This window comes from Phyllostomus discolor, chromosome 13 (assembly GCF_004126475.2).
Source record: "Phyllostomus discolor isolate MPI-MPIP mPhyDis1 chromosome 13, mPhyDis1.pri.v3, whole genome shotgun sequence".
Taxonomy (NCBI): domain Eukaryota; kingdom Metazoa; phylum Chordata; class Mammalia; order Chiroptera; family Phyllostomidae; genus Phyllostomus; species Phyllostomus discolor.
In genome coordinates, this window is record NC_040915.2 from 52380640 (window position 1) to 52405196 (window position 24557).

General features: G+C 55.9%; 2 protein-coding genes across 3 annotated transcripts in view; one reads left to right on the forward strand and one right to left on the reverse strand.

Moving 5' to 3' along the window:
- On the forward strand, window positions 1-23774 carry KCTD10 (potassium channel tetramerization domain containing 10). Of its 2 annotated transcripts, none has more exons than XM_028527400.2 (7): window positions 1-101; window positions 6436-6649; window positions 15727-15896; window positions 18432-18521; window positions 18824-18876; window positions 20194-20389; window positions 21162-23774. In XM_028527400.2, exons 1-7 carry the CDS (start codon window positions 99-101, stop codon window positions 21384-21386), a joined length of 951 nt encoding a protein of 316 aa, XP_028383201.1. In that variant the 5' UTR covers window positions 1-98; the 3' UTR covers window positions 21387-23774. The 2 variants fall into 2 exon arrangements, with proteins under 2 accessions (XP_028383201.1, XP_028383200.1); XM_028527399.1 differs by having other exon boundaries at window positions 12-101; window positions 18435-18521.
- The window catches only part of MYO1H (myosin IH), a 35126-nt gene continuing 34076 nt past the window's right edge, over window positions 23508-24557 (reverse strand). Inside the window, exon 31 of the mRNA XM_036014853.1 lies at window positions 23508-24521. Within this exon, the coding sequence (XP_035870746.1) occupies window positions 24498-24521 (24 nt within the window). The 3' untranslated portion in view covers window positions 23508-24497. The remainder of the gene's footprint in view (window positions 24522-24557) is intronic.

Consider the following 24557-nt stretch of genomic DNA (forward strand, 5'->3'; position numbering starts at 1 on the left):
TCCGCCCCTGCCCCGCCTCCGCCCCTGGCTCATGCGAGCTGGGTGTTTCCTGCCTCTCTCAGTCCGGGTTTGGAGACTCCGGAGTCCTCCAACTTTTCATGGTACGGAGGGCGGTTCCCGCCGACTGGGGGTTCTGGGCGGCTGAGAGAGCAGGGCACAGCCAGAGTAGAGGGGGAAGGGACAGACAGGAGGGGGTGCGAAGGCGGCTGTCGCGATAGGGAAGAGGCATTTGGGGGATAGGATGGGGGCGAGGCCGAGGGTGGGGGAAGGGCATTAGGTGGAGAATTTGAGGACGGGGGCGAACCCTGGCTGTTGGGAATCCAGGAAAGGGCATTTGGGCTTGGAAAGTAGATATGTGTGTGGGTGGACGGGGCAGGGGGTGGGGGTCTGTGAGTCTTGAGTGCTTGTTAGGAATGGGAATTAGTGATTGTGAAAAGAACAAAGAGATGTCAATTAAAGACCGACATTTGGGGTGGAAAATTAGGGTTTGGGGAATTGTGAAAGAGAATAAGTAGGTTATGAGAGGGCGAAGTGGGATTCCTTGGGACGAAGAGTTTGGGGTTTTTGGAAGTTGTGATAGGTTTCGCTGGGTTTGGGGGAAGTGGGGAGCGGCTTGCTCCCAGGTGCCTCTGGACACGGGCAAGCGGATGCGAGTGTAGAAGAAATCGGCCGGCGGGTGTGCGTTCGGTGCTTAGAACTCCGCGGAAGGATGCCAGGGGTCTGAGGTCAGGGTACCTTCGCCGCGGAGTCCGGCGCCTTATCTGAGCCTGGGTACCTATGTAGGCACTTCCGTTGAGGCCCGAGGTAGCTGCATTTAAGGAGTTGGGGATGTCTTACAGTGTCCCAGCTGTGGGGAGTTTCTGTGTGTTCGGGTTCCTCAGAAGTTTATTCCTTGAACAGCTCTTTATCCTTGGATAAGAATGAGTGGAGTTCAGCCCAGACCCTCCTTTTACTTGTCTGCCAGTGTCTCTTCCCTCCAAAGTGCAGCCTTTAAAGGGAGGACCAGCCCCAGGGACACTGCTGAAGGAAAAGGAGCCAACCTGTATCTGAGTTTGGTCTGGCCCATTTCGTGTAAAATCAGGACCACCTCAGGGGAAGAAGGCATAAACCAGTGCTTCTCACACTGTGGTCCCCAGACCAGCAGCATCAGCTGGAACTTTTTCAGCCAAGTTTTCAAGTCCTATGACTGTTGAATCAGTCTGGGGTGAGGCCCAGCAATCTGTTTTACAAGCCCTGCAGGAGATTAGAACAATGATTTTTGATTCAGGCTATATGATGAAAAGGATGAGTGGGAATCTGAGGATCTTAATGGTTCTGATTCTTAATTGTCTCCCCTAAAAAGTGGGATTGGTGACAACATTTTCCTTGCTAGATAGTTATTTGCCTGCTGAACACAGGAAGAGAATGTCGTTCTGCAGAACACTTGGAAATGGCAGTAGCTGTCCTGTAGGTTTTGCATCAGAATAATGCCGCACTTAGGTGGCTGATTGAACTTACCGTATTTTGCCGCGTATTGTGCACATTCATGGTTTTTGTGCGCAGCATGCCCGGGATTATACCTATGGTACGTGGTCATTATGCCCATGTATAATGCGCCTCCTTTTTTTTCCCTAAAAATTTGGGCACAAAGGTGCACACTATACACGGCAAAATATGGTAGTTGGGTTGAAGCAGAACCACAGACTTTTGTAGAAATGCCCTCAATTCAGGGGAAGTTGTATAATTAGCCCCAAGGCAGGGACTCTTAGATCTAGCTGGTTAAAAAAGCAACTTTGTGGTTTTCAGCTCTGGCCACACATTAGAATCACCTGAGGAGCTTTTTCCATTTTATTTATTTTTAGAGAGGAGAAAGAAGGGAGAAAGAGGGAGAGAAACATTGATTGGTTGCCTTTTGCACACCCCCAACTGAGGACCTGGCCTGCAACCTAGGCTTGTATCCTGGTTGGGAACCGAACCAGTGACCTTTTGGTCTGTAGGCAGGTACTCAACCCACTGAGCTATGCCAGCCAGTACTGAAGAGCTTTTTTAAACTCTGGTTTCTGAGCTGCCACGCTCCTCGTCTCCCCTCCCCAAATTTGACGACTTATTCTGGGGCAAAGCCCAGGCATTAATACTTGCTAAGCATCCGCAGGTGCTTCCAGTACAGCAGGGCTGCCATCTCTGGTTTTAGGGAAACCTCGAGGGACGAAGGAAAAGTACACTAAGAACCAGGTGGCGAGTACTTTAGCATCTGTTCCCTGGGGGTTGGTTGTTAGGAGGAGTGTGGCTTTATCTTCCTTTTACAAGTTAGGAAGCCCAGGCTGGGCGAAATAGCTTGTCTGAGCAGCACGTAGGAAGTCGTGAAACTGGGCTGTAGTCCAGGTTGACCACACTCCTGATTCAGCCTTCCACGCGTCTCCCCCGACACACGCACAAGGCAGACAGTTCTTCGGAGAAGTGTATAGAAAACGTGTGGTCGACAGGTGCTGCGCCTTTTCTCCTGCTGTACTTGCTTCAGGTAGCATTCTAACCCCTTCAGCTGACTTTCAGTTTTTTAAGCATGCATACAATTGCTTTCTGTTTGTGGCTCTGAAGCTGTGAAGCAGGGGCAGGCTTTTATCTTTGATGCTTCGTTTTTATGCACGGTCAGGAATTCGGTGAGCCAATAGAGCAAAAGGTCCAGGGATTTCTCTTAAGGCCACAATGATAATTATAGCCTAATTAAGGCATGCGGAACTTTTTAGAACAGTGGGTTGCTATCCCAGCTGCACGTTGTAATTACCTGGGGGACTTCTAAAAATCCTGTTGCCCATGCCACAACTCCAGACCAGTTACATCAGAATTTCCATGGCTAGGACCCAGGCACCAGCATTATTTTAAGCTCCCCAGGGGATTCTAATGGGCAACCAAGTGGAGGGCCACTGTTCAGAATCAGCAACACTATACCAGACGGGGAGATGGAAAGGAGAGAAGCCTTGACTTATCCATCCATCTTACTGGAAGAAACTTCTTTTCCTGATGGAATGGAATCAGTAACCAATACTCCCACTCTTAATCACCTCTCTTTCCTTTAATCAGTTTTGCTCTCTCCCGTCCCACCTCCCTAACCTCGTGAAAAGTGAAGTCAAACCTTTGAAACAAGTTGGAAAGCGGGATGGCTGGGGACTCCTCTGTGGAGAGGTTTGCTGTGAGAGACTTACTGTCTCCTGCTTTGTGTCCTCAGCTCACTGGGACTTGGGCCCTGAGACACGAACAGAGCCAGAGTCTTTTCTCCTTACGGTCCCTCCCAGGAAGGGGGCGGCCGACCTGTGGAGGAGTGGGCTCCAGAGAGGGTCGGAGCTTGCTTTGTCTGTTCTGGAGTCGCCATCTAGATCAGGATGCTTTCTGCCTTTATCTCTGGGAAATTCAGTCGGGTGTCAGCGAGCTGGGATCGGTCTCCAAAGAGAGGATAACCTGAGACTTTGAGAGCGTTCTCAAGTCGTCGTCATTGGGGTGTTCCATGTCCTAGTGTCTGCGCTGAGCCAGGGACCGGGCTGAGTGCTCTGTGGCGTCCCTCACAGCGGGCCTGGGGGCTGGCGCCGCTCTTGTCCCCGTTTGACAGACGGGACTGAATTCCGGCAGGTGACTCCCCCAGTTGGTGAATGGCAAGGCTGGGGGTTTAATTCTGCTCTGACTTCCAAACCCAAGCCCACAGCCACACATCGCCTCCCAGCTTTTCAGAGCTTGTCTGGACTTTCTAAAGAAGGGGGTGGGCCCCCCTCTGTCAGTTTATTTGCCATTGCTCTATACAGGCTGAGCATGACCACTGGTAAAGTCCTGGGCTCAAGACAGGACTTGCTCACGCCCTTTGTCACAAACTCACTTTGGGAAGTGATCAAGTTGTGGGCCGGGGGTCCGCGCTCACAAAATGGCAATCACGATAGCTGTCTTCTGGCGCTGTTTGGGTTTTGAGTGGTTGTGTGTGGAGGTACGAATGAAAACCAAGGTACCTTCTGTGGAGGGGGGGTGGCAGAGGGGCTCCCCGGAGCCACAGAAGTGTCTCTGGGTTGGAGTATGCGGCGGCTCTGGCGCAGCCACTAACCAACACTCATGCAACTGTATACTCCAAATACACGCGACTGTGTGCAGGTTATCTTTAAAGTACTGGACAGCAAGGAAATACATAAGGTATACTTTATGCCTTTTTTGTCTGCTTCACGGTAGGTGCCTGACAAAATGCTAGACCATATCCCCAAAACTTATTTTTTGGGGGGTAAGTTACTTCTGTCGTCCCATGGACTAGGAGTTTTCCTGGGGAAGGGTTAGTGTCTGGTCTCTGGGGACTGGTTTCAAAGGCAAGCTGGGAGCGAGGGGGCACCACTTCCTCTGGCCTCTTTCACGTCTGGCCTCCGGCCACAGCCACAGCCACAGCCACAGCCCCAGGCGAGCAAAGCTCAGATACCCCGAGCTTTCGAAAACTTACCTTTCTGTGGCGTTTTTACTGGATGAAGCAGAACCTGTTTCTTGAGGCACCACTTGTCTCTCCAGAGGCCATCCTTTGCCAGGCTGCGAGGCTGTGACGTGAGGCTGCCCCTGGGTGATTTCCAGGCCTCTCCTTGGGGGGACCGAGGTGGAGAGGACTGGCCATCGCCCCGCTCTCCCTGGTGAAAGGCGGGCCGCCACCTGTCAGTTCCTTATTCCAGTGAAAAATGACGTCTGTGTTTTAACACTTGTAAGTGCGACCCAGGTTTGTTGTGGGAGATCTGCAAAAGACAGAAAGGCGTGAGGAACTTACTAGCAAAGAACAATTCTTTTTCAGTATCAGCATTTTTAAAAGTTTCGTGTGGCAGCCAGTACCACCAGGAGCGCACCTGTAGTCAGAGTTGTTTATTTCCGTGATGTGTCAAGGGACAGCTGCTGGGCGTCTCGGAGGTTTGCAACCTGCCGGGAGTGGTTTGGGAAGGGTTCAGGGAATGGGGCTCTGTCCTGCGCTGGATGCTGTCGGGACGCAGAGCTGGTTCTGGGGTGGGGCCCCGGTGGCTCCTGGTTTGGAGGCGGGAAGAGTGGCGTGGGGCTAAAGCTCTCCTCGGTGATGCCGCAGTGGGATATTAGCCTTGATGAGGGGGTGTTCAGTGACTTTCATGTTTTGGACGGTGTTGCTCTTCTTGTCTTTGTTCAGACGGGTACGGGGCGGTCTCACTTGTGTCTGTGACCCATCAGTGGCCAAGCGGCCTCGTCTTTGCCATGGAATCATCCACGTCCAGGTGACGTCAGGCCGGGCCCGGCTTTCTCGATGCCGTGCCCCAGATTTGGTAAAGGCTCGGCCCACTCTTGGGCGTCTTCTCTGGCTATAGAATTCTACTCACTAAGTCAAGAAATGTCTTTCTTCCTGGCTGGATGGCTCAGTTGGTCGGAGCATCGTCCAAACCCGGACACCAAAATGTTCTGGGTTCGATTCCAGTCGGGGCTCATACAAAAGGCAACCAATTTGTGTCTGTCTGTCTCTGTCTCTGTCTCTCTCTCTCTCTTCCTCCCCCTCTCTCCCCTTCTCTCTCTCCCTTTCCCCTTTCTCTCTTCCTCCTCCTCCTCCTCTCCTTTCTCCCTCTCTCCCTTCCCCACCTTCTAAAATCAATAAACATATCTGCTGGTGAGGATTTAAAAAAAGAAAAAGAAAAGGGAAATGTTTTCTTTGAGTGCACATGTGCCAGGCACCGGCCCGAGCTGCGCCTGCTCAATCTGAACTCTGCATTCCTCTCTCGGCTGCGTCTGTGAGGGCTGGTGCCGCCGCAGCGTCATGCAGAGACCGTTATCAGATCCTGCAGTTTGGGGCGATGCTAGCACAGGAAGTCTCTAGTTTTGCAATAGCTTGCTTCCAAGAGTTTTTACACCTGCCCTTTAGCTCTCAGAAATACCTCTTTTCTGTAGAAGGTTTTAGGAATGGTGGTTGGAATCCTACCTTCATAAAAGCTCATTTAATCTGTCATGCAGCTGAAAGGTGGCACTTGTGGCTGCTCCGTGTGCGTGGCAATAAGGAAAGAGAGACCCGGGCAGCGCTTCAGGCTGCAGCCAGTGCATCTGTTTGCATGGGGAGTGGGGCAGTGGAAGCCCTCCTAACACAGGAGTCAGTGGCAAAGCGGTCCCTGCAGGGTCAGTAGGTGAGGTCAGTGTGTGAGGCCTTTGGGTGGAGTTTGCAGCGGATTGGGGAAAACATGCCCCTCACCGGGGGACAGCCTACACCCCAGCTCCCACCAGTTGTTGCCCTGCTGGCCAAGTTGGCCTCTGGTTTTAAGAGAAGCCAGAAATCCACATTTTTCTGTGAACTCTTCCTGAGTTGTCAACATTGAAAGTAAAGCTTGTTTTAAAAGCAGCATACACTTGGACTAAGCCACCTGGAGACCAGGTTCAGCTCAGTGGCTGTAGGAAGTAAACCAGGCCTGGTGCCATGACCCTGGTGACCCCGTGTCTTCTCCCTGGCAGGAAGAGATGTCAGGAGAAAGTGTGGTGAGCTCAGCGGTGCCAGCGGCTGCTACCCGCACCACCTCCTTCAAGGGCGCAAGCCCCAGCTCCAAGTACGTGAAGCTGAACGTGGGTGGCGCCCTCTACTACACCACCATGCAGACGCTGACCAAGCAGGACACCATGCTGAAGGCCATGTTCAGTGGGCGCATGGAAGTGCTCACCGACAGTGAAGGTAAGCCCGCCTTCCAGGTGGGGTGGGGGGGGCATGCTGTAGTTGAGGGCTTCACTGAGCTCAGAAGACCAGTGTGAAATGCACAGTCCCCACAGCTACAGACCTCCTGTTGTGCTCAGCGTTGTCATGGTGTGCAGGGAGTCTTGCGAATGAATAACAGGGAGACTGGATCTAGTCTGGGGTGTGTGGTCAAGGAGGGCTTCCTGGAGTAAGTGACATTTAAGCTGAGACCTGAAGATGACTAGGAGCCAGCTGGACAGGGACTCACAGTCTTGTCTTTGTTGCTCTTGCCACGAGAAGTTGTTGATTGGCTAAGTCACCTTCCCACTCCAGGCCTCAGCTCTGTAAAACAGAGGCTGGACTAGCCACCCCGGTTGGTTCCCTTCCTGTTCCCTCCGCAGTGAGCCTCTGACTTCACAGTGGAACTCGTGTGAGTCACAGCATCATCTCTCGTCACTTGCCTCCTGGATGGGGTCCTGACAAAGAGTCACAGACCCGGAACTGAGTCACAGCTCCCCATTTAGTAGCTGGTGACCGTAAGCAAGGCATTTACCCTGTCATTCTCATTTCCCCTCTGGTGAAGTGGGCACAGTGATCCCCACCTCCTGGGGCTGTTCGCACATAGTAGGTATTCAGTATGTGTATTTTCAGTACTTCTGCCCCCCCCCTTTTTGTGGAAAGTCATGTCAGTAAAAGGCAAAGAAGTGGTTAAAGTCATCTTACCGTAACTACTTCCTGTCCACCGGCAACAAAGAGCCCCTGAGAAACGGGAGTGACCTCACCTGGGCGGGTTTAGGGGGCAGGATGCCTGAGGTTTAAACGTGGCCCCGTCCCGAATTCCTTGGCCTGAGGTTGCTTGTGACCAGGCCAGACGCACCGCAGCCTGGCTTGACCCAGCCGGCCTGCATCTGAGGCCGGCCTCAGTGCCCACACCCCTGCCTTGGGGGGGTGGGGGGGGTTTCCTGAGAGGGTGGGGGAGTTCTGACGCAGCAGCTGGGCTCAGGGTGACTAAGCCCGGTGTGCACAGCACATCCCGCGACCCTGAGAGGGCTGCCACCACATGGGGTGTCCCTCTCTGCGGCCTGGAGGATGCCAGGCTGCAGGGCTGCAGTTCCGTGCCTTTGGGCTTCCCTCGAACTGGGCTGTCCAGAACCGCCGCCTGTCTGACTCAAAAAAAAAAAAAAAGCTTTCTGTGAGTGGGAGGATCTGCTTCGCTGTGCCACACCCAGCACTGCCCGGAGTGTTGGTGGAAACCAAGACAATGGCACCCCAGCTGCAGGAAGGAGCAGGCCTTATCTGAGAACCCAGGACTGCTGGGCTTTTCTTCTGCCCTGCCCTGCCCTGCCTCTGGTGGGTACAGGAAAAGCAGAGCCGCCTCAGAAGCAAAGAGGGAGCCCCATCTCCTTGAAAGCCCTCGCCTTGGTGGCCTGACACTTGTCCCAGAAGAGACAGAGTCCTGAGACTCCCCTGTCCCCAGACTTGGAGCGGTACCTGGGGCTGCTGGGGGACGTCCTGACCCGTTGCTTCCTGGAGCACCCAGCCCTCTGGGGATGCTGCGCTGTCTGTGACACCCCAGCCTCAGCTGTTTGCATCTCACTAGGGCTCCGGCCGCCTCCGCACCCTTGTGGAAAGCCCCACAAGGATGGCATTTTAGTGTCGTTGCATTCATTCCTCACCCTAACCCCTTGAGGGGTGGGTACCTTTCCGTTGTCACAGTGTGAGAAGTAGAAAGCCACTTCTCACGGGAAATGCTTTTCCAAAAGCTCCTGAACCCAGGACTTGCTGGCTCTTACCGTCTGCTCTCCGTGGTTTGATGTGGCCCCGCAGCCCTGTCCAGGTCGCCTTGGTGTGGCAGCTGTTGTGTTCAACTACTGGCTTAGGGCTGCGGCCCTTTTGGCACCCTGTGAGGGCCTGGGCTGGCGGGCCAGGCATCGGGGCCTCTGGCCTGCGCCCTGGCCAGCTCAGCGGTCCTGTCGGTGAGGGCACGGCACAGCCTGACCCGGGGCCCAACTGTTGTCTCCAGGACACCGCTGGGTCCGCAGTTTGGGAAAACTCCCTGCCTCTCACAGCTTCACCCGGGAAGGCTGGCAGCGGCAGTGAAGTTCTCCACAGACGGGCTGAAACGCCAGGGGCAGCTCACCCAGACAAGTGAACCCAGCAGTGGAGCCTGCTGGCTGAAGGACAGGGGCTCTGAAGGCACAGGACAGAGCACCTTTTCTGTCGCCAGAAACCTCTGGGGGGTGCCTGAGACGCTGGTCTCTTCAGGGTTGGGGGCCTCGCACCAAGGGTGCTGGCAAGCTGTCTCGTGCCCGTGCCCTGCTGCCTGTCTGGGTCGTGCACCGTGTGCGCGTCACTCCTGAACAGGGAGGAGCCCGGGCGTCGGAGACACGCGGGCCTGGGTCTGAGCGCTGCCGGCAGTCAGTCCCGGCTGAGTCACGGCTGGCCCGCGTGGAGTGGTTTCTGTGCATCCAGCGTTGTGTTAATGCAGGCTGACTTGCTGCTCACTGGTAATGCAACAGTGGGCAAGCGATTTTTTTCCTCTGAGCCCGTTTTCCTCCTTTTGGAGCTGTGGGTTAGGTAATATTTTCAGACTACAACGGGGATTAAATGAGGAAATTGGAAAGCACTTGCTAGAAGGCCTGACACATTGGGAGACTCACCAATGGCAAGTGTTCGTGGTGGTCTTAGTCCTGCTTGGGGTGGGGTGGGGGTGGGGGGTTGTGGAGGTGCGGGACAGAGCGCTGGGAGGAGCGGGGGTGAGACCGGTCTTAGCAGCGTGCAGCGGAGCAGTGGTCACCTTGGCCTTGAGGGAGTGAGCTGCAGTCCCATGGTGCCCCATGGGGTAGCTTTCCTGAGACGCCGAGGACACGGGCAGTGAGCAGGCCACCGCCAGACTCCTTCCCAGAAAGGCGCCGCTCTCACCAAGCTAGGGTTTTTACCTGCACCTGCATCAGTGTCACCATCCGCCAGTGGTCTCCAGGTCGATTTTCTGAATGAGAGTCCCGTGTCACTCTCACCGGTGTTGCCCATGTCATCCCTGTTGCTTGGTACAGTGCTTCCCCCCTTGAATGGTCTCCGGGCGCTTGCTGACGTTGTCGGGATGAGGGAGTACGTGAACGGGATGGGAGAAGAGAGCCCTGCCCCTTACCTGCACATGTTCCCCAGAATACCCAGTGCTAATCTGTTGTTTTGCATTTCAGTTGCGTTTTTACCTTTTTGAAATAATGAAGCATAATACGCCGGAAATGTTGCATGTTTTCTTCCACCTTCAATATTAAAATGGCTGCACAAAAATTCACCAGCTTTGATAAGGCTTTTTTAAAAACACACAGTGATGTGACAGCTGTCACAGAACAATCTAATCAGATTGTTTCAAGTGAAGGTCAGGACAGCTGAGCGCCGCCGCTGGAGCCGTCCTGCAGCGGAGAAACCCCAGTGAACATGTCGGCCCGCCCAGTGTTCGGGTGCCTCCCTGCCCTGGGCGCTCGAGTGTTCGCAAGATCGTGTCCTTCCATCGGGTCGACCCTTTTCTCGTTACGTGGTGTCCTCTGTGTCTCTCATCACAGCCTTCGTTGTGAAGTGCGTTTGTCTGTCTGGTGTTTGTCTGGTGTAAGAACCGCTACCCAGCTTTTTTTTTAATTTGCATTTGCATGAAATACCCTTTTCCAGCCCTGTCCTTGCAGTCTACGTTTGTCTTTTGACCTGAAACGGGTGGCTTGTAGACAGCATGTGTGAGTGTGTGGGTCTTGTTTTCCTACCCATTTACCTGCCCTGTGTCTTTTCGTTAGAGCATTTAATCCATTTTCACTTAAACTGATTATTGATAGGTATATTTTTATTGCCATCTTATTATTCATATTTATGTTCTTTTTTTTTCTTCTTAAAGAAGTCCCTTTGACATCTCTTGTAACACTGGTTTGGTGGTGATGAACCCCTTTAGTATTTTTTCTTAACCGAGAAGTTCTTTTTTTCCCCTTCAATTTTAAATGATAGCCTTGGTGGGAAGAATAGCCTTGGTTGTAGGTCCTTGCTTTTTTCACCACTCTGAATACTTCGTGCGCATCCCTTCTGGCCCGAAAAGTTTCTGCTGAGAAGTCAGCTGACAGTCTTATGAGCGTTCCCTTGTGGGCAGCTGTCTTTCTCTTGCTGCTTTTAAGATTCTCTCGTTGTCTTTAACCTTTGCCATTTCAGTGATGATGTGTCTCGGTGTGGGCCTGTCCCATGTCATCTTGTTTGGGACTCTGAGCATCCTGGACTTGTGTGTTTTTTTTTATCACCAAATTAGTGAAGTTTTCAGTCATTATTTCTTCAAATAGATTCTCAATCTCTTGCTTTCTCCCTTCTCCTTCTGGTACCCAGAGGTCCCTTAAATTATCCTCATTTTTTTTTTAATTTCTTTTTTCTTTTTGTTGCTATGATTGCTTGTTTTCTGCTACCTTGTTTTCCAGATTGCTGATCGGGTCCTCTGCTTCATCCAGTCCACCGTTGCTTCCTTCTGGTGTATTCTTCATTTCAGATATTGTGTTCTTCATTTCTCACTTTTTAAAAATGGTTTCTGATGGGTTTTTTTTAATGCTTACTCTCTCTCTGTTGAAGTTATCACTGAGCTCATTCATTTTTCTCCTCTGAGTTTTTTGAGCATCCTTATAACCGCCGTTTTTGAACCTGTGTCTGGGAGATTGCTTGCCTCCATTTCCCTTACTTCTTCATCTGGGCTTTCTCCTGGCCTTCCCGGTTTGGCTGCCACTCTGTGTTTGTTTCTGTGCCTTAGGTAGACCTGCTATATTTTCCATGTGGTTTGTGTCTGTAAACATTATATAAATGGTGTTACATTGTGTGTAACCTTTCTGCTTTTGCTTTACTTAGCTTTTTGCTGGTAATGTCAAGCCATTACTAAATCTAGTTCAAACAGTCCCCTGACCCAGAATGTTCCATCCCAGGAAGATACTGCAGACGTTGGGTTCATGTTCTGTTGATGGTGTTCACCGATAGGAGTATTAATCATTCTGGAAAACTCCCTGGCGCGTGTGTTTCCCCAGGGCAGTGCCTCCCAGCCTCGGTCACACCGCGGCACACCCAGAAAATCACGTTTTCGCTTTGGCAAAGGAAGGCCCCTGACTCTCCAGACCCTGCCTGGCCGCCTCGGGCTGCAGCATTGAGGGCCCACACGCCTTTGGGAGCTCGGTGCTAGAGTTTATTCCCAGGAGAAGAGTCGGGGGCGGTGTCTTCAGCTCAACTGGATATTAACAGTTGTGGCAATTTACGCGCCCCTCAGAGGCACTGCCACGCCTTTTCGCCTTTTCGTTGTTGCCAGTTTGGTGGTTCCCACTGGTCCTCTGCTGTTTCAGGCAACATGTCCTCCTTTCCAGCCTTTCCAGCGGGCTGAGCATCTTTTCCTGTTCGCGCTTCATCGCATGGCTGCCCAATTGCTTCTGACTTAGGCGTTCTCCCATGTTTGCTCTGTAGAAAGAAGTGTCTGTTCTGGATTTTATTCTTTCATGGTTTTATGTCATTAATATGAACAACGTAAGTCTGACTTGTTACTGCTTTTTTAAAGGTGCCTCAGTATTTACATCTTTTTTTTTTTTTAAGTCTCCTAGTTACCTCAGTGGTGGTCAGCCAGGGGCGGTGTGGATCCCCAGGGGACATTGGCATTGTCCACAGGCATTTCTGGTTGTCACGGTTTGGGGGCGGGAGCGCCCTTGGCATCCAGTGGGTGGGGGCTGGGATGCTGGTGAATACATCGTGATGCGCAGGAGAGTCCCTTCGCAGCAGAGACACATCCAACCCAGAACGTCAGGAGTGCTGAGGCTTAGAGACCCTGCCCCCGAGGTTCTGATTCAGGAGCAAGGCCAAGGCCGCCTCCTGGTATCCGAAATTGTAACACGTACCCCAGATGACTTACGATCAGGCAAGTTTGGGAGCCACAAAAATGCAGAGTGCAAACACCCCCACGTGGGCAGGAGAGGTCAGGGACGGCTCCCTGGAGGAAGAGGCGGAGGGAAAGGAGAGAGGAAGTACAGGGTGTGCTGGTGGGTGGGAGAGAAGGCGGGGCTGGCGGCCCAGTCCCTCTGACCCTGACAGCAGCCTCCGAGGTACCTGCAGGTCACACAGATTCCCTCCTGGGGGCTGGGATGTGCCTCCCCGGGATGCTGCCGCGGCTCCCTTCTCAGGCAGTGTTGATGAAATGTGCGAAGGGTTCATTGTCAGAGACCCAATTTGAGTTCCACCAATAGACTCGGCCTTGTGCTGTCACTACTTCCCGTGTTTCTCCTCCTGCACCTTCACGCCAGCCCTGCAAGGCACCACGTTTAGAAGAGGAGAGTGCTGGACACAGAGGTGAAGTGAAAGGCTCGAGTCGTCCAGCAAATACGCAGAGCTGGGTTTCCAGCACGGGCCGCGCTCTTAAGCCCTGTGCTGTGATGCGTCCCACACTGTCCCCGAGCCACTGGTCTGCACTCTGCCTGTCCTCTCCGCCTTGTCGAAGGGACCGCCCCCGCCCTGCCCCCTGTCCTGGCAAGTCCAGCTTTCCTAAATGGGCTCCATGGGGGCAGGAAAGATGCCCCATGGGCTCGGCTTCTTCTGCTTTTCTACATGCGAAGCTGTTTCGAAGGGATGGATTCCTGCTTTGAAAGCAACTGAAATGCCTTAAAGTTGGAACGCTAATTGAAACCTCATGGAAAGTCCGCCTGGCTCCTTTGCCCTTATTTGTCCAAAGCAGGATTCCTTCACCACAAGCATTTCCTGACGGCATTCTTGAGCCGGAGCCAGTGTCACGGTCCGCCTATCCGCCTGTCCGTGCCCGGAGTCGCTGAGATCCCTGGAGTGATTGATTTCAGGGCCCTCGCCCCCGCCAGGCGCCTGAGCTGCCCGTGTGTCAGAGACAGAACGTGGACGTTTTCTTCCCGGAGCAGCTGTGTGGAGACGGGGGCGGCTTCTTTTAAAGACCGAGCTTCTGCTTGCCTCTTCTCCGGTCTTCTCAACTCCCGTGAAAGGAGTCCTCCTGTTTCCCCTTGTTCTCTGCGATGTGGCTCTGCCTGCCCGACGTGGGGATGTCCCCGAACCTCCCTGAGCCTCTGTGTCCATCTGTGGGAAAGGCAGTGGGTGAGACTCCCCACAGAGGACGGGGGATGGTGATGCCACCTTTCCGTACCCTGTCAGCTGCCGAAGAACGGCACTAGGCCCGGGGCCACACGGGGGTTGCAGCTCGTGGCCCCCAGCCCAGTGCAGCCTGCAGCTGTGCTTGGGTTGCCCCGTAGTGGGTTCATGGCAGGTTCTTAAAAAATTAGCTTACCATTCTTTAAAAACCAGGAGATACCACAGAAAGTTGCATTTTTGCCTTTGTTTGGAGCATCAGAGGCTGCCGCAGCCGTGGGCCCACATTTCTGTCTGGCCACTCTCGGCTGGAGCGTGAAGGCCCTTCCTTCCCCAGCACCTTGGCCCCCTGCACTTGCTCCTCCTGCCCGCTCCAGGCCCGTAGGCCTCCGAGCCACGTGACAGACACCAAGTCCATACTTTGTCGTCTCAGTTGTAGAAAGAAGCGGTGGGACAGTGTCCAGCAGACACTGTCAGGGACTTGGAATATACCTCTCCTTCCTCCAAGCCTGGGTCTGACTGCAGGCTGCACGTCTGCATTGTGTCTGCCCCTGTGGGGGGTCATCTTCCCACGTAGGAGGCCAGAGCTGTGTGGAAGCACAAACGGAAGGCTCCGGAGAGACGAGACCAAGGCCCGGGAAGCTCGGGCTGAGGAGTACTTGCAGGAGGGGTGTGTGGAAGTGGCCTGCTTACCAACCCCTCTGGTGATCCTTGCGGAGAGTACCCACCTGCCCGCTGAAACCACGGAGGGCTTGGGCAGGGCTGGGTCGGGGGCACCGAGCGTGCGGCCCCGTGACCCCGGGGTCTGAGGAGGGCGGGGCGGGGCGCAGTGGTGTCAGGGGTGGGAAGCGGGGGCATCAGAGCACCAGTTTCTGCGCAGACCCCCAGCTGCGCCGTGCGTTGGTGTTCCCTCGCCTGTGACTCGGGACGGGAGACCTGGGGAGGCCCTTGCCCGAGGCGGCCCTGCCGGTCGGAAGGCCGGGGCTGTCTGGCTTCTTTCTAGTGCTTCACGTTTTCTGTCCAGACACGCGTGGTGTCGTCCGTTCCTGCCCCCGTCGGTGCCCTCTTCTCCGCCCAGGCTCCCGTCATGCCCTCCCCTAGACACACTCCCAGGGACACTGGCCTCTCAGGAGAGGAACCCTGCAGGCCCAGCGCATCTTTGGCGGAGCACCGGCAGGCCAGTGCCGAGGTACAGAGGGCACCGAGTGGCGTGAGGGCTTGTCTTCCTGGCCATGCCCCTCAGGACTTCTTCCTGTACCTGGTTCTGGGCAGCGGGGGGGGGGGGGGGGGGGGGGGGGGGTTCCGTGTTTCATAAAAGCAAGTTCCGTTTCCCACGTGAGACTGCCCTGCTCACGGGCCGGGCCCGTCTTTCCGATCGCCGTCTCCGGCACCATTTTGTCTCCGGTCGGCCGCTGTCCCTGGCCAGTAAGTGTGAGTTTGGGGGTTGGGGTGGACTTTCCCTGGGCGGTGCTGGCGAGTGTCTGGGGATCACGCTCAGGACCCAGAGGTCAAAGTCTGTGGGAGGAGTCCTCTGCTTCCTTAGAAATGCCGTTATTTCAAAGTCTGAAAATGTCTTGCAGAGAGAGGGGGTAGATAGTTTTCCCCCAGAGGCCTTTTCCTGTTGTTGGGGTCATTTGGATGCATTTTGTCCAGGGGTGGTGGGCTGGGCCGCTGTGAGATGGTCTTGTCCGAGGGATTTTCGAGGGTACTTTAGAAACGTGCTTTAGGCCTCGGGGGGCCGTGGCGTCCAAAGAGCCCGAGACCAGAGGAGTCCGGGGTGTGGTGGTTTCCGGCCACAGGGTCTGAAGGCCGTGACAGCGCTGTGTAGGCCGGGCCTGGCTGGCCCTTTGCTGGTGACTCTGTGTGGTCCCCTCTCCCCAGGGCTGGGGAGACAGGAGCCACCTGGGTTCTCCTTGGGGCCTTCCTTCCGAGAGAGGTGCGCCCGTGTGACGAGTCCTCCCTGCCTCCTCCCTCCCCTGCAGGCTGGATCCTCATTGACCGCTGCGGGAAGCACTTCGGTACGATCCTCAACTACCTGCGTGACGGGGCAGTCCCCTTGCCCGAGAGCCGCCGGGAGATTGAGGAGCTGCTCGCAGAAGCCAAGTACTACCTGGTCCAGGGCCTGGTGGAGGAGTGCCAGGCAGCCCTGCAAGTAGGCACCGCCCATTCTCCCCCCTGCCTCCCTCCCCCCTCCCCTCTGCAGGTGGGGGTGCCTCCCACCTCCCTGACCTCTCCTGAGGGGGGACGAGCTGACCCTGGAGCCTCTCCCCTGTGGTCAGAGTGACCCGGAAGGGCTTTTCTGTCCTGTTTAAGCCACCTGCCTCCTTTCTGGCTGACTTCAGTCTCCACGGCATTGGGTCACCTCATGTGTAGATTGAGACCTTTGGTACTGAACCATGGGTCACGACAGTGCAACAGTTTCCTGAACGCATCGTGGGGCTTACTCCTACCCCATGGGGCGCCGCTGGGAGCCTGGCGTGACCTCTGCAGACACAGACACCCTCCCTCCTCACCCAGAGTTGGGGCAGGAACACCAGGGTCCGGTCTCGTGACAGCAAAATCCCTGTAAAACCAAAACGCTTCTAGGTGTAGCCAGTGGCCGTCGGCATCAGACAGAGTTCCGGCCTGGCCCAGGGTCAGAGGAGCCCCTTTGGGTCGTCACAGGAGTTGGCTCTGTGTCCATGAGGCTCTTGTTGGGGCCTCTCCCAAGCCACGTGTCTGTCTGGCCCGGGCTGGAGCAGCACCCACAATGCCCAGCTCCTCGGGGACTCTGCACGCCCCCACCTGAGAGTCTGTGAGCTCACCGTTCCTCTGACCCAGGGTCTCGGGCTTTACTTCGGTGTTTTTATTTCACGTTTATTTTGTTCCGGAAGCACGCGTACATCACTTAGGAAGTCGTGTGTGATAGTGTCGTCAGAAATGCCACCAAGTGCCCTCCCTCCTCACCCCTGCGCCCCCGGCAGCCTCCTCTGCTGCCCTCAGCGTCACCCACTTCCATGTCTCCGCGCCGCTCTCTGCTGACGCCCCGTCTTCGGCGCCACCTGCGGGGTCACTGTGGGGCACGCACATCTTGGCTCTGCGCCGCCTCGTCCCGGCCAGCACCAGACTCACACGCCTCTTCCCCTGCTCTCTCAGCGCAGGCTGACCCACGTTTGGTTTACGTCGGGGCGTGAGCCGCTGAGCCACAGGGTACATAGGGACCCCTCCCTCCCTCCCTCCCTCCCTCCATGATTGTGTTTAATTTTGGCAGAAAGGGAGAGAAACATCCATCGGTTGCCTCTCACACGCCCCCAGCTGGGGACCTGGCCTGCAACCCAGGCATGTGCCCTGACTGGGCATCGAACCGGCGACCTTTCAGTCCCCAGGGTGATGTCCAGCCCGCTGAACCACACCAGTCAGGGCGTCTGTTTTCTTTCTCACCCAACTTTTCAGTTTGCCAGACTTAGGGATTGCTTCGTTGTTTTGTTTGCTTGGTTTTCTGAATACACATCCCCAATGCAGCCCTGAACTCTCGGGGAGGCCGGTCTCCCGTTGGTGGGGTCAGACCGCAGTGGCGCTGTGGTCCCTCTTGTCTTGGAGACACACCCTTCGGGTTACCGTCCTGTGGTTTCCGTCAGTCTGAGGTCCGGCTTCCAGGACTGGCCTCCTCCCAGCTTCTGTCGCTTGTTTCTTCCCGTTCCACTTTCTCAGAGGTTTGTTGTTCTCTTCCCTCAGCTTTATCTTTTCAGCCCTTTCCCTGAATTTTTTGCTTCTCCTCTCACGTTCCTCGCTTCCCAGAGCCCCTCCCCGCTCCCCGAGCGCCCTTCTTCTCACAGGGCGGCCGACCCTGCGGCGCCTGCCCTCGCCTGTTTGGTGCCGCTGGCGTTCCCCGTTCTCTCCCCGCCACCCAGGTCGTCTGACCCCGCCTCCTGCTCGCTCTCTCTCTCTTTCTCCCCCCGCCCGCCCCTCCCGTGTGGTCTCATGTTCCAGAGGCTTCCCACGTATCCTCCGATGACCATGGCTTGTTGAAGTTAGAGTGAGGCTCTGAAAAGCTGTGTGTGCGGGTGGTCCTTGCTGTCCAGTGGGCTTCAGTGGCGAAATGACAGGCTGAAAGGGGGTCCCACTGGGGGTCTCTCCGGTGCTTCTGCCACCCAGCAGGTGACCCTCTCCTTTTGCCCCGTGCCCACCCGCTGTGGGGGCTGCTCTTTGAGAATCTCCAGGTTTCTTTCCCATCTGCTGGCTTAGGTTCCAGCTTTCTCCTCCGCCTCGGCCGTCACTCATCTGCCATCTCTTCTCCGGCCTCAAATTTCTTAGTATCTTTTGTCTTCTGACTTCACGTCTCTTATTCTTTTTTTTTTTTTACCCTTGTCACGGCCTTATACTCTTTTTATTCTTTTTCGTTATCGCCACGGGCTTTGGGAGCTTTGATGCAGTCTCATTTCATCTGTCACATTTAGGGTCTCTCTCTGAGCGGCTCCCTAGGCTGCGGAAGTGTGGCGCATTGTTAGTATTCGCTGAGCGCCTGGCACGGTGGAGGACTCGGCTCCTGGTCGTGCCCCCATGCTACTCCCCTGGTGGTGAGAGTCCTCCTCTCTGCCCACCCACGACTGCCCACCTGCCCCCCTGGGGCCTGTCTCTGCCCGGCAGGCCGGCTTAAATAATCCCGCGTGGGGCACGCCTCCTAGGCTGAAAGCAAGTTTTGTTCCAGCAGAACAAAGATGCTTATGAGCCGTTCTGCAAAGTTCCTGTCATCACCTCATCCAAAGAAGAACAGAAACTTATAGCAACGTCGAATAAGGTGTGTTGGAGGCACCCTCGTGGCATTCTGTTTGCTGTCAGAGACGGGGGTGGGGGGGTCCTTCCGAGTGAGCTTTGAAATGAAAACCCGAGGAAGACCTGAGAAGGGGTAGGGAGGGGAACCCGTGGCTCATCTCGTGTCCCTGCTGTGGGGTCAGCGTCTCCATCTGGAGCCCCAGCCCAGCCGGCAGGCTGTGCCGTGTGCCTGTTGGGCCTGGCGGCAGGCCCCGCCCCGTGGGAAGCCAGCCGTGCACTGCGTCTGCACTCCCAGTAACGCTCCTCTTTCTCCGAAACAACCCGCAGCCAGCCGTGAAGCTGCTCTACAACAGAAGCAACAACAAGTACTCCTACACCAGGTAAGGCGGCAGCCAGAGGAGACACCAGTGCTTGCTAAGAAAGCCTCCGCTCCCACCAGCCAGGCCCGGCTCCCCTCAGTCCCTTCAGGTAGGGGTGGGGTGGGCCCCCCCCAGCACACCCACGTGGGTGGGAGGGAAGAAAGGCAGGTGATAGATGGGAGACGTAATTCACACGCGCCGTCAGATTCACCCTTGTCGAGTGTATAACTCAGTAGTTTCTAGTGTATTGCAGAGTTGTGCAGCCATCACCGAGCTTTTGAATATTCTGTCACCTCCGAAGGAAGCCCTGTGTCTGTCAGCACTCGGTCTGCACTTCCCGCTCCACTCCCCCCCCCACCCCCCCCACCCCCAGTGCTCGGCAACCCCCGTGCGCTTCCTGTCTCTGTCAAGTTGCCTGCACTGACGTTTCATGTGCGTTGATCAGGCAGTGTGTGGCCTCCTGTGACTGGCTTCTCTCACTTAGTATCGTGTTTCCAAGGGGACCCCTGTCGTAACCTGGGTCAGAGCTTCCTTCTGTTTTATGCCTGAGTAACATTCCGTTGCGTGCATAGACCAGATCTTTTTTATCCATCCACCAGCTGAGGACAGTGAGGGTTGCTTCCCCTTTTGTGGCTATCGTGAATGCTGGTGCTGTGCACATTCGTGTGCCTGGTTGTGTGTGGGCATGTTTTTTTTTTCTTTTGGATGCACACCTAGGGATGGAGTGGCTCAGTCCCGTGTTAACTTAGGGCCAGCCACCCGGGGAACTGCCCAGCTGTTTTCCGTACTGGCTGCACCGTCTTACGTTCCCACTAGCAGTATTTGCTGGTTCGTAGAATGCCTTGTGACTCCTGGGACTTTTCAGTTCTTAAGTCAGGAACATGAGGGATGTAGGGGGACTTGTAAGATTACCGAAGATCCATCATCTGACCAGGATAAAAATTCCCCTCTGGCAGTTCCATTCAGCCGATTCTGTGGCTGGCAGGGCTCTCCCTGTCCCCGCCTGGTGCCCTGCCCCGCAAGCCCTGTGTCCCCAGCCTTCCGTCTCTGGCTGGGGCACCCGCACCACCACATTGGTTAGGGGGTACCGGCTGAGCGGCTAGAGCTGTCTGGTTTGAGGTCTTGGCTCTGCCATTTATTGGTTTTTGACCTCAGGCAGTTACCTGATCGCTCTGACCTTCACTTTCCCTCTCTGAGCAGTGGGGGCTGTGGCGCCTTTCTCGGGGGACTTTGTGAGGTTGGGAGGGGACAGTGGAGGTGACGGGCCGGCACGCGGAAATGGCCCGTGGCGGCGGTTGCTCCCGGCTTGTGGTCACCTTATCAACTGCTCTCTTGCAGCAACTCTGACGACAACATGTTGAAAAACATTGAACTTTTTGATAAGCTGTCTCTGCGCTTTAACGGAAGGGTCCTGTTCATAAAGGACGTCATTGGGGACGAGATCTGCTGCTGGTCCTTCTACGGCCAGGGCCGGAAGATCGCCGAAGTCTGCTGCACCTCCATCGTCTATGCCACCGAGAAGAAACAGACCAAGGTGAGGGCTTGGAGGGGGTGCTCCGGGTGGCCAGTCTGACACTGGTGCTCCTACGGCTTCCGTTCCCTTTCGGGTCCTGGCAGCGTCCAGGTGTAGGTCTCAGAGAGCCGGAGTGGCCTTCCCTTTGTGGGGCTCACTCAGCAAGGAGAGGCAGTCACACTGCGTCTCCACTCCTTCCCCCCAAACGCTGGTTCAGACGTAGCCTCGTGCCCGCGTGCAGCCGCCCGCCCCTCCCCCGTCTGCAGTGGTCTGATGCAGCCTGTGCGCGTCCTCGCCGCCACGCAACTTCGTTTCCCGCCAGCGTGGCCATCCCGTCCTGGTTGTCAGGGGGACGGTGCTACCTTCCAGATCCTGACCTTGGCTTTCTAGTCATGACCTCTCACTGCCATCTGACCGCCCTCCTCTTACCCGCTGACCTAGAACGGCTCTCCACCCACACGGGCCCGCTTGGCGCTCCTCACCTCTCACCCTCGTTGGCTTCCTCCCAAGCACAGGACTCCCTGAGTGACCTGGATTCTGTGGGCCCAAACCAATACACTTGACCCCTCCCTCTGCTTCTGTCTCTGCCGTCCCGTGAGGCTGAAGCATGCTGTAAAGTGCTGTTCAGACCTGGTCCCCTGTTCATGGAACTGTACTGCCGTTAGGTGTTCTGCTTGCTCGTTCTCCTTGGGCCTGAATGGAACCCCAGGGCCTGATTCACCCTGGGCGGTGGTAGAGGTGGTAGGCTGTGTTTGATGCTCACTTACCTGCCCTGTATTTCGGGGGGATGCAGGTGGAGTTCCCTGAAGCTCGGATTTATGAGGAGACGCTGAATATTCTGCTGTATGAGGCCCAGGATGGGCGGGGACCTGATAATGCGCTCCTGGAGGCCACAGGTGGGGCGGCCGGGCGCTCCCACCACCTGGACGAAGATGAGGAGCGGGAGCGTGAGCGCATCGAGCGCGTGCGGCGGATCCACATCAAGCGGCCTGACGACCGTGCCCACCTGCACCAGTGAGCGGTCCGGCAGCCGAGCCCTCCTCCCGCGCTCCTCCACCTCCCTGCTCTGCACTCAGATCCCGTGCAGGCTCCGGCGCCTCCCACTTCCCCTGGGGTCCAGAGATACTTTTGTAATAGCCAGATGATTATTTTGATACTTCTCGACAAGGTGAATTGGTTTTTACCCAGGTGAATGCCCCCTGTTGCTGACAAGCTGGGTCCAGGGGCCCTGCTTTCTTTGGGGAGCTTTGGAGCCAGGCTTGCTGGGCTCTCAAAGGAAAAGTGTGACTGAGTGTGAAGTGTACGTGAGAACTTTTGTTTGCAGTATTTATTTTAGTGGATGTTGACTACCTATGTGAGCTGCTTGGGTTCGGTTTGACAGCTCTGAGAGGGATCCTGCAGCTGGTGGCCACCGGGGGTGTCGTCAGGTTGTGTCTTTCCTGTCCTCCAGCCTAGCACCCTGGCCCCGGGTCCTGTGCACTGCGCCGGGCTCGGTTTCCAGACCGGCTTTGCTCTGTCCCGCAGCAGGATTTCGTGCCTAGAGCTTATTGGTGAGTAATTGCAGCCTGCAGCAGTGCAGATAGGACCTGGTGTGCTTTGTGCTTCTAAATTGTCCCTGTGTAGCTCTGGGTGCCCGTGCTCTGGTGCTCGGTGGGCCCCCGCGCATCTGGCTGAGGGCAGCTGTCCTGGGGGTGAGTGCTCAGCTCCGTGCCTGGCTCCTCCCCCTTCCGGCTGCCCTCCTGCAGACTCACTGCATTCCAGGGAGGCCCTCTGGCCCGGCTACCGGCATAGCTCATCAGCCAAGGGACCCATTCCCCCTCGGCCTCCTTCCCTGTCAAGCTGAGCTCACTGCTGCAAGGAGATGCCCTGCCCTTCGCTCAGAAACTCAGGGTGGCCCTGCCACTCCCACCAGCAGCCTTGGGGCAGTTTCCCTGCCGTCAGTGGAGCCAGCACCTGGCGATCGATTGCCTTGCGGTTTCTGCCTCTGACTTGGACACAGTACGGGGTGGCCACCAGTGAGAGGCTGTGCAGATCCCTTCGGGGCCGGTTAGTGTCCGTGATAGTGTGTTTAAGGGACGTGTGTGAGTGTTGGGGGATGTGTGCTCGTGGGGAGCTCGCGGGTGCTCGGCGGTGTGGGCGTTCTCGGTTACCTACCTCCCAGTCTCCTCCGCGCCCGCCCCGGGCAGGAGCGAGCTGTGACGCGTGCGCGCGGCTGAGACTAGACTAGGTAGAGTAGTTACAAGGCGATAGGAATGTGTACGTGGTAATGGATGGGTTGTGTCTGCTTTCCAAGGGAAATGTTACTGTTTATACCAAAGGTATTAATACGGGCAGCCTCCGACACAGGGTATTCCAAAAAAACGAGTTTATATTTTGAAATGGTTTTTACAGCTTCGACTGTGTGCGTTCTGCTCTCCCTGCGACAGTTTATGCCTTTATTTTTGTGCCCAGCAGCAAAGCCCCCGGTAAGCCTGTAAAGCTGTTGCGACGGAGCCCAAAGTCGGGTAGATCCTTTTTAAACTGCTGTGTGGGAAACTTTCATGTGAGGCCACTTGGACTTTATTAACTGCTAAGGAAAGGGGGTGCTTAAAAAACGTTTCTTAACTATTTTATACTGTTTGAGTTTCAAACCACCAACCCCGCCGTTTGGGTTGGACTTTTTTAGAAAGCTAAAGTGAATGTCAGTACTGACGTTTTCTGTGGGAATGGAAAAGCCATCAAATATCTTGTTCTTTAAACATGTTTACACGAAGAGTCCGTTCGTGGAGCAGTCTGATGTGTCTGGGCTTCTGCTCCTCATGACCTAACGTGTCTGGCAGTCCCTCCCTCTCCCTGCACTTTCGTTCCACCTGCGCACTTGTAGTTTCGAGTCTCTGCTTCCCTGGGACACGAGCGGTCCCAAAAACATTCCAGGTCCAGGACGCCGCGCCCGGCCCCGAGCTGACAGGGCGCAGGCTGGCCCGCTGCCGTCCGGTGTATCCTGCGGGACCCGGTCTTCCCTCAGCTGGCTGTACGGGCGCATGGAAGTCAGTATTCCACTTAAGAGCTGTCCCAGTAGGCACTGGCCTGAGATTTGGTAAAGGGTACAATTTTATTACATTGGGACAGCTCTTGGTCCCCTGGAACCCCGTTGTTTTTGCAAACACGCCAGCTGTCTGTGGTGACCGGGCCTGGGCCCGAGACCGCCCCTGGTGTAGCTGTGACCATCGCCCTCCCGCAGGGGCGGAGCCCTGTCGTCGGGCAGGTGTGTGTGTCCTCACAGCAGCCGCCCTCTGCACACCCGTGTGTCGCTGACCCCTCTGTCTCCTTGTGCTGTGAGAAAAGACGCTGTACACTTTCAAAGCAGTCGCTGTGTGTTGTACGAGCATTTGTGGACACGTGTAAAATAAAAGTGACGTGATGCTTCCACCTAAACTGTTCTCCGGCTCTTCTCAGAAACACCCGAGCGCAGTCCCGCCCCTGAAGGGCAGCGTTCGGCCAAGAGCGCGGGGCGGAGACACGGCCTCCCGCTTCGTCACCGGAAGCTGCTCCGGGCCAAGACGAGCCTGGCGCAGTGGCACTTGGGCGCGCACTGGGGGACACCTCAGGCAGAAACACTGTCGGGCTTCCGAAAAAGCAGAGTCAGTCAGCTGCGGTGCCCCCCATTGAGTGCTGGGGAGGTGGGGCGTGGGGGGACACAGCTCCCCCTCTGGAACCTAAAGCACCTCGCAGAAATGGTGAGGGAGCCAATACATTTCTAAGTTCCACTTACGTAAGGCCAGATCCAAATTTTGCAGCCCTGTGACACTTCCTTTCCTCACTCAGCCTCAGACCACGTACGGCACGTCGCTGTGCCTTGGCGGTGGCTGGACAAAGGCCGAGAGTCGGCTGCCTACCTTACAGCGACAGGTTCAAGTGCCCGCTGCGCACGCATCCTGCGGGGGACAGTCAGCCACCCTCTCGGGTAACTTGGCTCCCTGAAGAGGGCGCTATGATGCAGTGCCCCGGGCGCCCGAGCAGCTGGGGCTGGGCGCCGGCCCAGGCTGCCACTCCGTGTCTTCAGAGGGAAGTCTTGTCCTGGAGCCGCTGTCACCTTCCTGGATCAAACCCCGCCTCCCGAGTCCGCTCCTCCGTCAGACGTGCTCCTCTATCAGGACTTCGTGCGGACGGACACCTGGAAGGGGGTCCACACTTAGGGTCCGAGGCCTCT

Bases quoted from the DNA above. Each gene is read 5' to 3' on its own strand.
- KCTD10 (XM_028527400.2), top strand. The intron at 15,897-18,431 runs GTAGGCACCGCC...GTTTTGTTCCAG, and splicing joins AGTGCCAGGCAGCCCTGCAA to CAGAACAAAGATGCTTATGA. The intron at 18,522-18,823 runs GTGTGTTGGAGG...AACAACCCGCAG, and splicing joins TTATAGCAACGTCGAATAAG to CCAGCCGTGAAGCTGCTCTA.